Source organism: Colias eurytheme, chromosome 31, assembly GCF_061535395.1.
Source record: "Colias eurytheme isolate Ceu_HAF_F1 chromosome 31, ilColEury1 Martin Lab GWU primary, whole genome shotgun sequence".
Classification (NCBI taxonomy): Eukaryota; Metazoa; Arthropoda; class Insecta; order Lepidoptera; family Pieridae; genus Colias; species Colias eurytheme.
In genome coordinates this window covers 4,208,423-4,223,163 of record NC_143010.1, presented here as the reverse complement: position 1 = coordinate 4,223,163, position 14,741 = coordinate 4,208,423, and the positions used below count along the sequence as shown (strand labels likewise).

Below are 14,741 nucleotides of genomic sequence, written 5' to 3'. Positions count from 1 at the left end.
TTATCGAACAAACGGTGACGGAACTTCGTTCCAAAAATAATGATTTCAATTATGTGGCGTCTCACCTAGTTGAAGTAAAACAACAAAATTTCAATCAATTTATTAATAATAAAATCGGCGTTTTAACTTTGAATCAATATTTATATTGCAGGCTCAGAATATGTTTTGTAGTAATGAAGTTTTCTATGATTATTATTTATTACACAGGATTATTACGTGATTATTAACACTGGCTACATTAGGAAAACAATGGCGCCCCCTAGCCTTCAAAAACAAAAACACTCCTTTTGTCTTCTTTAATCCAATATGGCGGTAAACGATTTATGAAAGGTGCGAATTGTTTTGGTTCGAAACGAGAATCGAAAATTAGAAAAAAACGCCGAAACGCGAGAAAACGTACGAAAAATGAATTGACGCCGCGAAAATACCCGTGCAAGGCTCCGTTTGGTTTTGTATCGAAGTGAGTTTTGTGTCAATAATAGTGTTATATTTATGTGGTATTTAATTCTAATGATTTCACAAATGATATGTGACCATTTATTTAGCGAGAGATATGTCTGCTAATGATAAAAATCCATGTTTGGGCGTAAGTGATAAGACTGTTGTGGAAAAGGAAGAAAAAAGTGTTGTTGTTCGGAATGAAGGCGGTGAGAAAAAAGCGGAAAAACTAAGACGAAAGGTGTCTTTTCCTCACGATGAGCAGTTGGTTACAAAATACTTCGAACCCTACAACCCTTGGCATGAAGGTAAGGCAATTTTTTTTCGCTTTGGCATAGTGTCAAACCCCTATAGGAGCTGTCTTAACATTCAGTTATGTATGTACTATGTACTATAGTTATTTTGTATAACAACGTACCTATTATGTTAAAAACATGCGAGTATATCATATTCATACTGAGGATAAAATTTAGGATGTGGACCGTCGAGTTGGATATCAGCGATTTTATAGCAATAAGATAAGACTATGAGAAGTAATTTTACGAAGTTTCAACCTGCGACGCCGCTTATTTTTTTTATAATAAAATAAACAAATTTGTATAATTTTGTAATAATTTTCGTAATTTTGACGTTGACAGATGCCTGTCACTAGCAAAGGATTCACCTAAACAGCTTTAGAGATATTTTTATCATAATAATACTTTATAAAATACATAAATTGATAGTACCTAATATTATAAGAATTTATCACAAAGATCCTTTTGAAGAGTTATTAAAAGCTGTGGAGTATGTTTATAGAATTCAATAAATTTTTATTACATTAAAATAATTGTGGATTATTATATTTCCTCTAAAATAATTGGATAATAATAACAATGCACAAAGTTAAATAAAGTATTTTAGTAGAGATAAAGACATTACCTACACAAAACACTAGTTTACATATCATCTCGGCTATTAATTAATAATTCAGTTCAATTACATTTCATTCTAATTCAATTTAAGTTAGTAATTCTAACAATAACAATTATGGGTAATGTAACACACATAAATCCATTACACAAAAGATGAACAGTCACATAACCAAATCTGTCAACCCCGACTCCACGTGGTCCTTCCGCTGTTACCCCTAGAGTGTATGTAAAAAATCGGAAGCGCGGAGGGAGAGCAGCCCTCACCCGCTGTAGCTAAGTGCAGGCACCGTACGAGCCGAAGCGGCTGAGGCTGGTCGCCGAAGGCGACCAAACAGCCGAAGCTGCGAAGGCGAGTTAAGTGCCTGTACTTAGCTACGCAAGGGTGATAGGGCTGCACTTCCCGCAGCGCTGGAGCAGAAGCAGAAGCAGTATAGTGAAACTGGAGGGAGTTTGGGAGTGGAGGGAAGGGAAAGGTTTATCCTACCATCCATTATTTGTAACTTTAGGCCCAATTATAACCTCAAACTTTGACCTTGAATATCTCAGGAACTACTGGTCTGCGCCGGTGGGGGGTCGTACCTAGGAGTTCCCCCCGACCCCCCCTCCCCTCCCCTCCCCCTCCCCGCCCCCCCATTGACGGTCCACATTCTAAATTTTTACCATCATTTTTTTTTTCTTTCTTAAATAATATACTTAAATGGAGATTTTTTTGTACACTAGCGGTCCCGAGGTTCGCCCTTGGTAAATATTTACGTTCTCTCCATAAGAACCATCCTCGTACTTCAAGGAATATTATAAAAAAAGAATAATAAAGAAATTTGAATTTGAATTTGAATAAACAAAATCAGTTCAGCTGTTCTCGAGTTATGCGCTTACCAACACATTTTGTAATTCATTTTTATATCATAGAGTAGCAAACCCGGCGAACTCCGTTTCGCCACCAGAGAAACCTTTTCTTTGCTATAAACCTCACGGAGCCAGAGACCTTTCCGACGAATGCAAAACCGTGGAAATCTGTTCGTGCGTTCTGGAGTTATAGCGTCAGGAAAGAAAACTCGACTTATTTTTATATAGTAGACTAGCGGTCCGCCCCGGCTTCGCCCGTGGTACATATGAAAAATAGATGTTGGCCGATTCTCAGACTTATCCGATATGCACAGAAAATTTCATGAGAATCGGTCCACCCGTTTCGGAGGAGTATGCAGACTAACATTGTGACACGAGAATTTTATATATAAGATTATTTTTGCCACATATTATATCATAGATTATGTTGATACTGCATAATATTTTATATTATAAGTATATTTTTATTACTTGGTATTGCTTCACAAGCTTACCCATAAAATATTTATTAAAGTGAAACTTTTATTACATCGTCTCAAACTTTTTGGTCTGTGTAGCGCATGTCGCGTGTATCGCGGCTGCCGAGTAGGTATACCTACTCGGCACGCGACATGCGCTACACAAAGCAGTGTTCGGAACCGTTCTAACAGTTTCACTTTTACCGTGGTTACATAAAACCACACAACATTTTTTTATTTTGCTTTATGAACTAAATATTGCATTTCTCTAAAATCCTCTTCGCAAACATTTATTTGTTTGTTTATGAATTTATGGTTAGCTTCAGAACTAAATAACAGTTTTAAAACTCAATATAAAATAATAATTATCAATAAATAAACGAACCACTGTTAAGTTGTCAGATACCTATAAACCAAATTTAAATGGAACCACGTGGAAGGCTTTCAAATAATTAAATATATCATCAAAATCAGTTCACCCAGTTGAAAGTTTTGAGGTAACGAACTCAATAATAAATACTGTCGATTTGAGAACTTTCTTCTTAGGGAGTCGGTTGAAAATGGAAATAAACCGCATGTTGAAGAATGTAAAATCTTCAAATTCGAGTAGCGGATGTAAATTAAGATACGCGTTAGCATAGAACCTAGGGGCCCTAGATTTGAATCCCGCTGGAGGCGAAGAATAAAAATTGTAATAGAAAATGTCATAGAAGGATATTATTATGGAAGGAGTATCTATTTTTTAATGAAATCAATCAGTAGAGAATCAGAAACAGGTGTATGAACAAATAAAATTATTAAACACTAGCTTTTGCCCGCGGCTTCGCCCACGTTTTCAAAGAAAAACCTGCATTGTTCCCGTCGCATATCCGGGAAAAAACTCTTTCACGCAAATACTACTGAACCGATTACAATGAAATTTAGCACACATATAGTTGTTAACTTGGATTAACACATAGGATAGGTTTTATCCCGGAAATCCCACGGGAACGGGAACTATACGGGTTTTTCTATGAAAACGCGAAGCCGCGGGCGGAAAGCTAGTGTTAAATAAAGTTTTAATATAATATTTGTTTATAGATAAAGCCGCATAATAATGTATCAGTTATAATTTGTATATTCTGCACATTCTGTAACATTAGAATTGAATGCTTGCTGATGTAATTTTATCTGATTGTTGTTACCATAATAGTGAGTTCGCAGGATCGGAGTTTGTCCGCATTTTCATCCGTCAATCGTTCACATGATTTTAAAAGAGCAACAATGAAGTATCATGCCCATCCTTCTCCATAGATACTGCTTTCCGAATAGATGGTAAATGTTAAAAATATGACGATTCGAAAGTGAAAGAAGAAGTCTAAGTAATTGAATAAATATGTATTATGAATAAATAAAATATGTTTATGTTTGAGTTTTTGTGAATTTGTTCAAATGTTTGTTACTCTATAGTGACGAAACCGTTGAATACATTGCGATGGAATTTGTAGCTTAGATAGATTGTAAGTTGCTAGTGCAAGAGTTTATTATATCCTACTGATATAATAAACACAAAATTTTGTTAGAATATATGGACGTATGTTTGCTCCTCTTTCACGCGGAAACTGCTGGACAGATTTTGATGATACTCAGTGTGTGATACAGTAGCTTGTATCATATAAGCTATACAAATATAGCATATAGCCTTCCTCGATAAATGGGTAATCTAACACAGAAATAATTTTTCAATTCGGACCGGTAGTTTCTGAGATTAGCGCGTTCAAACAAACTAACAAACTCACCTTTATAATAGTAGTATATAGTATAGACTATAGATTATTATTTTTTGTGTTTGAACTCATATGGAATGGGAAGATAAATTTTGATACATATTATACTTGATAGATTTCAGTTACTGTTACTTTTTGTGGGCAATTTAGGTGCAGTAGTTATAATTCATATGTATGCATTACTATTAACCTTCATGAATCCTGTTGTGAATCACCGTTCGCGGGAAATTCAGCTTGACGCAACATGTATGTTTCGCACACACTGTATCTTGTATTGTTTGTTTGAACGCACTAATCTCAGGAACTACTGGTCCGATTTGAATCATTCTTTCGGTGTTAGATAGCCCGTTTATCGAGGAAGGCCATATATCATCATGCTAAGGGCGTTTGTCCACTACAAGGAATTTTACGGCATTCCGATTTTTTACGGTCCGGTATGGCACGCAATTAATCTAAATACTAGCTTGTGCACTATACGTAATTTTACTGTCCGACATTTTACTTTTCCCTATTCCGGATGGTTTTTTGAGTTTACGAGTCGCTGTAGGTATAATTGTTTTCGAGTGCCCACTTGCTTGGATTTTACTCTTTTTATTGCATATGCCAATTGAAAGCAAGCTCTTGTTTTACTTTCTTTTAGCTGGCAATGAGATTTGAGAAGTCGGTATTGTTATTTTATATACATTGACCAAGCATTGACCTATAATTATTATCTAAGTAAGTGTTGGTAAGTTAAAGTTCAAGTGGGAATAGATTTAGCTCCTCGTCACCGATTAAAATAAATAAGTGAAACACGCATTTTAAATCTCTTACGGAACTTTACTTTTTATTATAACGAAGTAATATAATATTATTTCACCTTCTATATTTTTACTCGTTTCTTGTAAAATGCGAAAACAATCATTTATGATAGCATTATACCGCCATACTTCCTTGAACTTTACCGCACTGATCCGAGTAAAGACGGACAGGTGCACAAGCAATTCATCGGTTTTTTCATGCCACACCGGACCGTAAAATATCGGAATGCCGGACAGTAAAATTCCTTGTAGTGCACAAGCGCCCTAAGACCAACAGGAGCGGAGCAATGCGGGTAAAACCGCGGGTGCAAAACACACATAACACATAAATACTCCTGAACCGATTACAATGAAATTTGGTATGTAGCCAGAGGCACATAGGGTACTTTTTATCCCGGAAATCCCACAGGAACGGGAACTATGCGGGTTTTTCCTTGAAAACGCGGTTGAAGCCGCGGGCGGAAAGCTAGTATGATTATAAGTATGCATTCGACAGTACATAACTGAGCCTAGGTCTGCATATTTTCTTTTTTTTTCTGTGTACAACAATATCGAATAAATATAAATTGCTAGGGTGGTAGAAATTCAACCGTCTAAATATTCAAACCCATGAGCTTATCGCGACATTCGACAAATTCGCAATGTATAGTAGAGCCATTTTAATAGGCAACATTTTGTATTTTAAGTACTTAACTCAAATTATTGTTTCTAAGTTGCTGTTCTGTTGATTTCTCGTCACTCGCAGTCAGTCGCTCACTTAGTAATTCTATCACCCAAATTAATTAATTTTGACACTTAGAACTGTAATTTAGGGCCGGCGCCCAGTGCCGGCACGGCACGGCATGGCACGGCAGAGCATCCCGCGGCGTGCAATGGCATCCCGCGGCGTGCAGTGGCATCCTGCTAAAAGCCCCACTAATGCTGCATAAGTTTCAACCTTATTTCAACTAGCTAGCAATCATAATTCCTCGACCCCAAAGTGACGCATACGCCTCGCGGGATGCAATGGCGCGCCGCGGCATTCCTTGGAATGAAACAGCAAGATACGTCATGCCGCCGCATCCTGCGGCGTGCCGCGTCATGCTGCAGCATCCTGCGATACGTCGCGGCATCGTGGCATCGAAATAAAGTAACTTGAATTCTAAACGGATTGAAATAAGATTCAAAATAACTTCATTAGTAATAAAATCCTCTGCCCTGCCATGCCACGCGGTGCCGGCAGTGGGCGCCGGCCCTTACAGTCACTCGTTTAATTGCTACCCTTTATCTTATATATAAAATTCTCGTGTCACAATGTTAGTCTGCATACTCCTCCGAAACGGGTGGACCGATTCTCATGAAATTTTCTGTGCATATCGGGTAAGTCTGAGAATCGGCCAACATCTATTTTTCATATGTACCACGGGCGAAGCCGGGACGGACCGCTAGTCTTATATATAAAATTCTCGTGTCACAATGTTAGTCTGCATACTCCTCCGAAACGGGTGGACAGATTCTCATGAAATTTTCTGTGCATATCGGGTAAGTCTGAGAATCGGCCAACATCTATTTTTCATATGTACCACGGGCGAAGCCGGGGCGGACCGCTAGTAATTTATATGTATCTTTATAGCCAAAGCGGGCGAAGCCGCAGCCGTAAAGGTAGTTTCAATATTACAACACATTCCAAACACATTTCTATATCTATCTACATTGATAAACGGGTGATAGTGTTTGACTATTTTTACAAATACTACTACAGCCGTTATCAATTATTATTTATTACTATTAGCAATGCGAAATTGTATACGATAGCCAAGGACGCGTGGTATGATGTAGGATTAACTTGATGGATATTTTGTTACGGTTATGTGTGTGCGTAAATAATAGTAAATAATAGTGAGGAGTGAGGACCATCTCACCGCTTCGAAGGACTTCAAATTGTTAAGTCAGGGGTTCGATACCAGGCGAGCATGCAGAAAGTATTGATTTTTCATTTTTCCGGGCATGTTGATAACGTCACCACGTTTCTAAACGGTGAAGGAAAATATCGTGAGGAAACCGGCATGTCGAAGAATCAAATATTCGACGACATGTGACATTTGTCAACCCCCACTTGGCCAGCGTGGTGGATTATAGCCTGAACCCTTATAGAAGGCACGTGTCCCAGCAGTGGGAACGTATATGGGTTGATGATGATGATGGTGATGCAAATTTTGTCGGAAAGCTAGTCTATACTATAATAATATAAAGCTGAAGACTTTGTTTGTTTGTTTGAACGCACGATTTGAAAAATTCTTTCGGTGTTAGATAGCCTATTTCTTGTGGAAGGCTATAGGCTATAATCATCACGCTTAAGACCAACAGGAGCGCAGCACTGCGGGTAAAACCGCGGAGCACAGCTGGTTGTATATAGACGTAAAATTATTCTGTCTCATAGGCAATATTACATGGGAGTTACGTAATACAAGAGGCAGTCGTATAGCGGGTCTCGCTGTAATTATTGGCTTTAATGAATTCTGCCAGTGACAGCGATAGACTTAAAAATTTAAAATCCAATCACAGGAGGACGAAGCCACGGACAAAAACTCTTCACCTATCTTGAAAGTTTTGCTGTTGTTTTTTTTTTCAAATACTTACCAAGCTTTTTCTGCAGACCATCGATGCTTTTCTAATCGAGTAACAGACATACATTCGCATTTATAATATTAGTATTGACAATAAATTAGATGATGAAATTATTGTATCGTCACCAATCTTTGATATATGTACATCGTTTGAATCAACTCTATCGAGTCTATAGTCATCGGTTACATACAAACGTACAGGTGAAGCTAATAAAAGCTACGGTATTGGATGCGATATGTCACGTGTAAGAAGTGGAGCGGGGTGGGGAAGGTTGCCTAGTGTCACATTCTAGCCGGGCAGACTGCAAGGCGCTTTGCAGTCTGCCAGGTATTAGGTAGGTATTATATAAAAATGAATCGCAAAATGTGTTGGTAAGCGCATAACTCTGGAACGGCTGAACCGATTTCGATATTTTTTTTTATTATATTCCTTGAAGTACGAGGATGGTTTTTAAGTAGAGAAAACGTAAATATGTACCTACCACGGGCGAAGCCGGGGCGGACCGCTAGTTATTATATACATATATTATACTAGCTGCGCTCCGCGATTTCACCCGCGTGGCTCCGCTCCTGTTGGTTTTAGTGTGATGATATATGTATAGCCTTCCTCGATGAATGGGCTATCTAACACCGAAAGAATTTTTCAAATCGGACCAGTAGTTCCCGAGATTAGCGCGATCAAGCAAAAAAACTCTTCAGCTATATAATATTAGTATAGATTAAAAATTTATTTAACTTGGGTTGCTGGAAAGGACCTGGACAGGATATTTTTAGAAAAAAATTATTATCTTGGTCGATTAAAAACTCTTCGTTTATGTAAGAAGTGTCATTATACCTTATAAGTACTTGTTAATGAAGAGATTAGCAAAGCCCGACCGGCTGGTAATAATAAATTGTATGATGTCATTCCTGAATACGAGGAAATCCTAGCTAAATTGACGTTGATCTGCTGTTAACATGTGACCCTCCCTTTTTACCCGATTGCGAAAGGAGGGGTATATTTTCGAGTGTATGTAGATGTACTATGACTACTATGTATGTATGTATGGATATTTATTTGGCCCGCGCTACAGCTCTAACTGCTGAACGGATTTTGGACTTACGAGCTGTCGTTTTTACGAGTATAGGTATGTATGTATATTTTGAATGTATATTTCTTCGGCACTACAGTCCAAACTGCTAGACGAATTTCGACTTATGAGGTGTCGGTTGTAATCATCAGAATTGTGGTAGTGACATTTTTAAACACTTTTATGAGCTTCACCTATAGGTTTGTATGTAACAGGCTCCTATACTCGATTTTGATTTTTGACCCACGTTCAACGGACAGATTTAATTCAAGCTTGGTACATTTATCAAGGATCGGTGATAATACAATAATTTCATTTTAATAAAGCGTGTTTTTAAGTTTTTATAGATATAGCCCGGTTCCAGTTGTTTTGGCACAGCCTGAGAGCAATAATAATAGAATCTCCTAGAGTTATTCAATACTAGCCGTGCCCCTTGGTTTTACCCGCATTGCTCAGCTCCTGTTGGTCTTAGCGTGATGATATATAGCCCATAGCCTTCCTAGATAAATGGGCTATGTAACACCGAAAGAATTGCACGCCTCATAAGCGAAGCGTTGAGGTGGGTACTACTGTCACTTCGCGCAAAACATCTGATTTTTCAAACTTAAAATGTCTTTATGTATCATACATTGCACTTGTAAGATAATACATACACACACATATTAAGAAAAAACACTATTTTTAACGTTCATGATATTTTTGATGTCATTTTTGTTAATTAAACTAGTTAAAAAACAGTTTAAAAAAGTTCTGTCTTGGACGTCCGTGTGTCTGTATGTGCGGATCCTTTTTCTTGTTAACACGATAGCGACCGAAATACTTTACTAATCGAGTCTTTTTTTTCTCTTACGCTTGAGTATGCTCAGGAATAGAACCCTTTCATTTTTCAGGGTCTGATTCGATGTGGTTTAATTGTTATTAAATAAACAAAAATAATAATTAATAAATATTTATTACAAAAAAAATTATGAGGCGTGCACTTTTGGATTTTCCAAATTATTTTTCAAATTGGACCAGTATTTCCTGAGATTAGCGCGTTCAAACAAACAAACTGTTCAGCTTTATGATATTAAGTATAGATTAGTACTTAAGTTCTTCACAAGACTTATTTTCAATAGTAGGTACTTATAGGTATTGTTTGTTTTTGGACCAGATAAAGTTGCTCCAAATGTCCAGTAGGTAATATATTTAATGTTTAATATTTATTATAACAACAAGCCAAAGTACGTTAAATTTAGCCCGAAATATATTTTACAGTTTTGCAGAAAATTATGTGGCAATTCTCATGTGAAATAATGCATGTGAGTAATGTGAGTATGTTAGTCATTACGCCCGAAATAGATGGCCCTGTTTCGTCTATTTCAAATATCACTGTCAAGGTGTGAAGTTTTCAAAGCCAATGTCGTTGTGATAGCTGTTTGTATGTCTGTTTGTACGCGAATGGCTGTAGCGATTTTGAAGCGTTTAAAAAAGCTTTATCGAAATAAAGGGGTAGGAGGAATATTAGTGTGGGATAGGTATTTTGAAAGTATGAGAATAATAATATAGACTGTCGATTTTTAGTATCTGAAACATGTACATAATATATAAAAACTAGCGGCCCGCCCCGGCTTCGCCCGTGGTACATATGAAAAATAGATGTTGGCCGATTCTCAGACTTACCCGATATGCACAGAAAATTTCATGAGAATCGGTCCACCCGTTTCGGAGGAGTATGCAAACTAACATTGTGACACGAGAATTTTATATATAAGATTAAAAAAAAACCGACTTCAAAAACGGAAAAGTAAAAAATAAAAAATATTTGATATTATTAATTACTAAATATTATTTAGATGCTATTTACTAAATATGTTTGATGTCGGTGCCATTTTGTTAAGTTTATTTACATTGAAGTAAAGAATGTTGATACCATTTTTTACACGCTTTATATTAGCTTCACCTGTATGTTTGTAACCGACTTCTTTGGGCGCGATTTTGACCCACTTTAAACGGCCAGATTTCGTTCAAACTTTGTAGATTTAATTAGGACCGATGACAATACACTAATTTGATAAAATAAATAATAGTTAAAAAAAAATAAAAAAACACGCGTTTTATAGAAAACCGAACTAAAAGCGTGTTTTTTAGTTTTGTTAAACTATTATTTCGTGACTGCATTCTTGTAGGTAGAGACATGATCCCATCTATAAAGGTACTAATATTGTAAAGCTAAAGAGTTTGTTTGTTTGTTTGAACGCGCTAATCTCAGGAAGTACTGGTCTGACTTGAAAATTTCTTTCGGTGTTAGATAGCCCATTTATCAAGGAAGGCTATAGGCTATATATCATCACACTAATACCAACTGTAGCGGAGCAATGCGGTTGAAACCGCGGAGCACAGCTAGTTGCTATATAAATTTTGGGCTTCTGGTCAAAAAACCGCGAAAAGTAGTTTTGGCAGTCCTATTATTGAACACGTTTTTTTACCCACTTGAGCCTAATTTTGGATATTCGCCAGACAGCGTTGTGGTGTTGAACTAGCCTAGGTACTTGTACTGTATGCCGTCCGCGGGGTGAATGAACTTGCGGAAAAGTATGGAGGCGTATTTTTTTTTTGTTTCGTCGTTTGATGAGAGTTAAAATTATTATTTTTAAATCGAGAAGAAGGAGGAAGTTCTCAACTCGAGGGTATTTCTTTGAAAATATTTAATAGCTAAAAGATTGATTTTTTTGAAAAGACCTTGTTATAATATGTATTGGTGCTGTAGAGAGCATACAACATTTAGTATAGAGTGAGTACGTTCCTCTTGAATAACTTAATCAATAGATTAAGTTATTCAAGCGGATTTTGATGCGGTTTTTTTAATAAAAAAAACCGCATCAAAATCCGTTGCGCATAGGGACAACATACATATATATATACATTACATAGGGATAACATATATTACATAGCTATATAACTATGATAACTAGCTGTGCCACGCGGATTTACCTGCGCGAATCGAAAATATTTCCATAGCTTACTATTCTGGTACACTTACGCTACATCAGTGCGAAGTATCATCAATATCCGTCTAGTAGTTTTTTCGTGAAAGAAGAACAAACGTACCTACATACCTACTTTCACAATTATAATATTTTTAAGAAGTCGAATGTTGTTGTTTATATATTCGACGTGTTAAATATTGCAAGTAAATAAATATAAGGTCAAGATCCATAGATATGAAGCAGACGGTGGTGACGTCATCTTTATTTATTTATCCTATTAATGTTACAAATACGAAAGTTTGTGAGGACGGAAGAATGTATGTATGTTTGGTACTGTTTCACGAAAAAGTTGCTGAAATATTTACATGGTTAAAAAGGAGATGACAGTTTGTACCGTGAAAACAATAAGACAACAGGCACAGATAAATTTAAAAATCAATTTATTTCCTGCACGCTCGCCTGGTCTCGAACCTCCGACTTATCGATTTGAAGTCCGATGTCCTCACCACAGCCATTGCTTATCCGTGAAAATGTATTTCCATAAAAAATAAACTATATCTTTACCGATCATGTCACCATCTGAAGCCTACGGTCAACTCATATTCCACACAGTGAGTCAGAGTGACTTCATACCCCGAAAATTACGTAAACATCACCTGACATCAAGGTGCATTTCATCGTATTTTGTTTACTCGGATTTTGTGCTTGTCCAAAACTGTTTTAGCAACGTACAGGTGACAAGGCGATACGATGTGATTAAATAAATAAATTAATTAATATTATAGGACATTATTACACAAATCGAATAATCTATATATACATATACATAATATAATATAAATATTATAAATGCGAAAGTAACTCTGTCTGTCTGTCTGTTACTCAATCACGCCTAAACTACTGAACCAATTTGCATGAAATTTGGTATGGAGATATTTTGATACCCGAGAAAGGACATAGGCTACCTTTTATTGCGAAATAATAATATGTACCACGGGCGAAGCCGGGGCGGACCTCTAGTATAATATAAAACTCAAAGGTGACTGATATAGTGATCTATCAACGCACAGCCCAAACCACTGGACGTATCGGGCTGAAATTTGGCATGCATGATGCAGGTAGATGTTAGGACGTAGGCATCCGCTAAGAAATGATTTCCCGAAATTCTTGCGGGAACGGGGAAAAGCTGGGCTGCACGTACAAAGTTGTGGGCGGAAGCTAGTGTAAAATAAATATCTTTCTATTCATTGAAATACAATTAACAACAAGTCTCACAATCACGATCAAAATTTGTCCGAAGAAAAACTCTTCCTTCGCGTGTTATTAAGCAGAGTTTTGAAAACTCCGTTTTAGTACATAGTAACTCAATGGTTTAAGGCTGGTTGCAGAGCTAGACCGACCGTCAGTGCGTACGTCAGTCGCGCTTGTCATATGTATGGAAATTCATAAAACCGTTCATAGCTAGACCGACCATACGCACGCGTATTGTCATGCGCATTAGTGTCATAGTCATACAATTGTTGATGCGTATCGTCAGGACCGACGGTACGCACTGACGGTCGGTCAAGCTCTGCAACCAGCCTAAACGTTTAATTAATAAACGTTTTTCCGAAATTTAAGTTGTGTGTTGATATGTAATTCAGTCAATCATTAAGTCGCTTTTCCTTTTACATATTTTTTTTAGGGTTCCGTACCTCAAAAGGAAAAAACGGAACCCTTATAGGATCACTTTGTTGTCCGTCTGTCCGTCCGTCCGTCCGTCCGTCTGTCAAGACCCTTTTTCTCAGGAACGCGTGGAGGTATGAAGCTGAAATTTATATCAATTACTCAAGTCTACTGTCCCTTGAAGCTGTGAAAAAATCAAACTTCTAAGCCAACGCAAACAAAAGATACAGCCGTTTATGCCGCAAATTTTCGACACTTGCAAGGGAATCAAAACCTACAGGGTGCTTCCCGTGAACTCAGAATCTTGAAATTTGGTACGAAGCAACGTCTTATAGCATAGATACAGGAAAAATTACGAAAACCATAAATTTTTAGTTACATCACATAATATATATTTTTTAAATAATTTTAAACTTATTTTACGGAACCCTCGGTGCGCGAGTCCGACTCGCACTTGGCCGGTTTTTTTAAGAAATGGTACTAGATAGATGTATTCTTTAATAATAATGAATATAAAAAATACAATTTAGTAAATTCTTATATGAATCATGATAATATAGTTTGACCAAGAAATAAACGTGCATTATCTTTATTTGAACAGTTTTTTAACATTATGTACATTTACATATATCTTAGTCTTACCATCCTATGTATACAATATAATGCCTTCCTTGTATTCTGAATGACAATTTTAACACACTGCAAAATATGTCTCAACAACTAGATTTTTAAGCTATTGCATAGCTTCTATCGCGGGCCTTGAGCGCGGGGACCGAATCCAGAAATTCCGTAACGAAAAAACCTCACGCTCCCCACTCCGACGGGCACGGAGGTGTGGCTTGAAGGCATAGCATGCAAAAGCTTTACCGCGGCAGTCCCCAAGTGCCACATGTCTTTTTTTATCAAAATTGTTACTGTATTAATATTTTTGATTATGATTTTGATATCTGTTGTTTCAGTGCCTACAACGACGCGGGCGCAGCTCGCCGCCGAGTACCTCGAAGCGTGCCGAGGGCACGGCACGCCACCGATCGACTCTGTCTTGCAGCAGATACGGGTAAGAGATGGAATGAGAAGAGAGGAGTCAGTTTTAGTTACAGAGCATTCTAATATATGTATTTACTAGTCCCTACTTAATATTATGTATAAGAAGAAAAACCCGCATAGCTCCCGTTCCCGTGGGATTTCCGGGATAAAACCTATCCTATG

The 14,741-nt window shown here is 37.2% G+C and overlaps 1 protein-coding gene and 1 long non-coding RNA gene across 2 annotated transcripts in view; both read left to right on the top strand.

The window, feature by feature from the left end:
* Positions 1–14,741, top strand: part of LOC149895543 (uncharacterized) — a 208,525-nt gene that overhangs the window by 84,294 nt on the left and 109,490 nt on the right. The window lies entirely within an intron of this gene.
* Positions 317–14,741, top strand: part of LOC149895544 (uncharacterized) — a 34,987-nt gene continuing 20,562 nt past the window's right edge. The window contains exons 1-3 of the mRNA XM_090119132.1: positions 317–460; positions 546–746; positions 14,492–14,589. Of these exons, the coding sequence (XP_089975258.1) occupies positions 554–746; positions 14,492–14,589 (291 nt within the window). The 5' untranslated portion in view covers positions 317–460; positions 546–553. The remainder of the gene's footprint in view (positions 461–545; positions 747–14,491; positions 14,590–14,741) is intronic.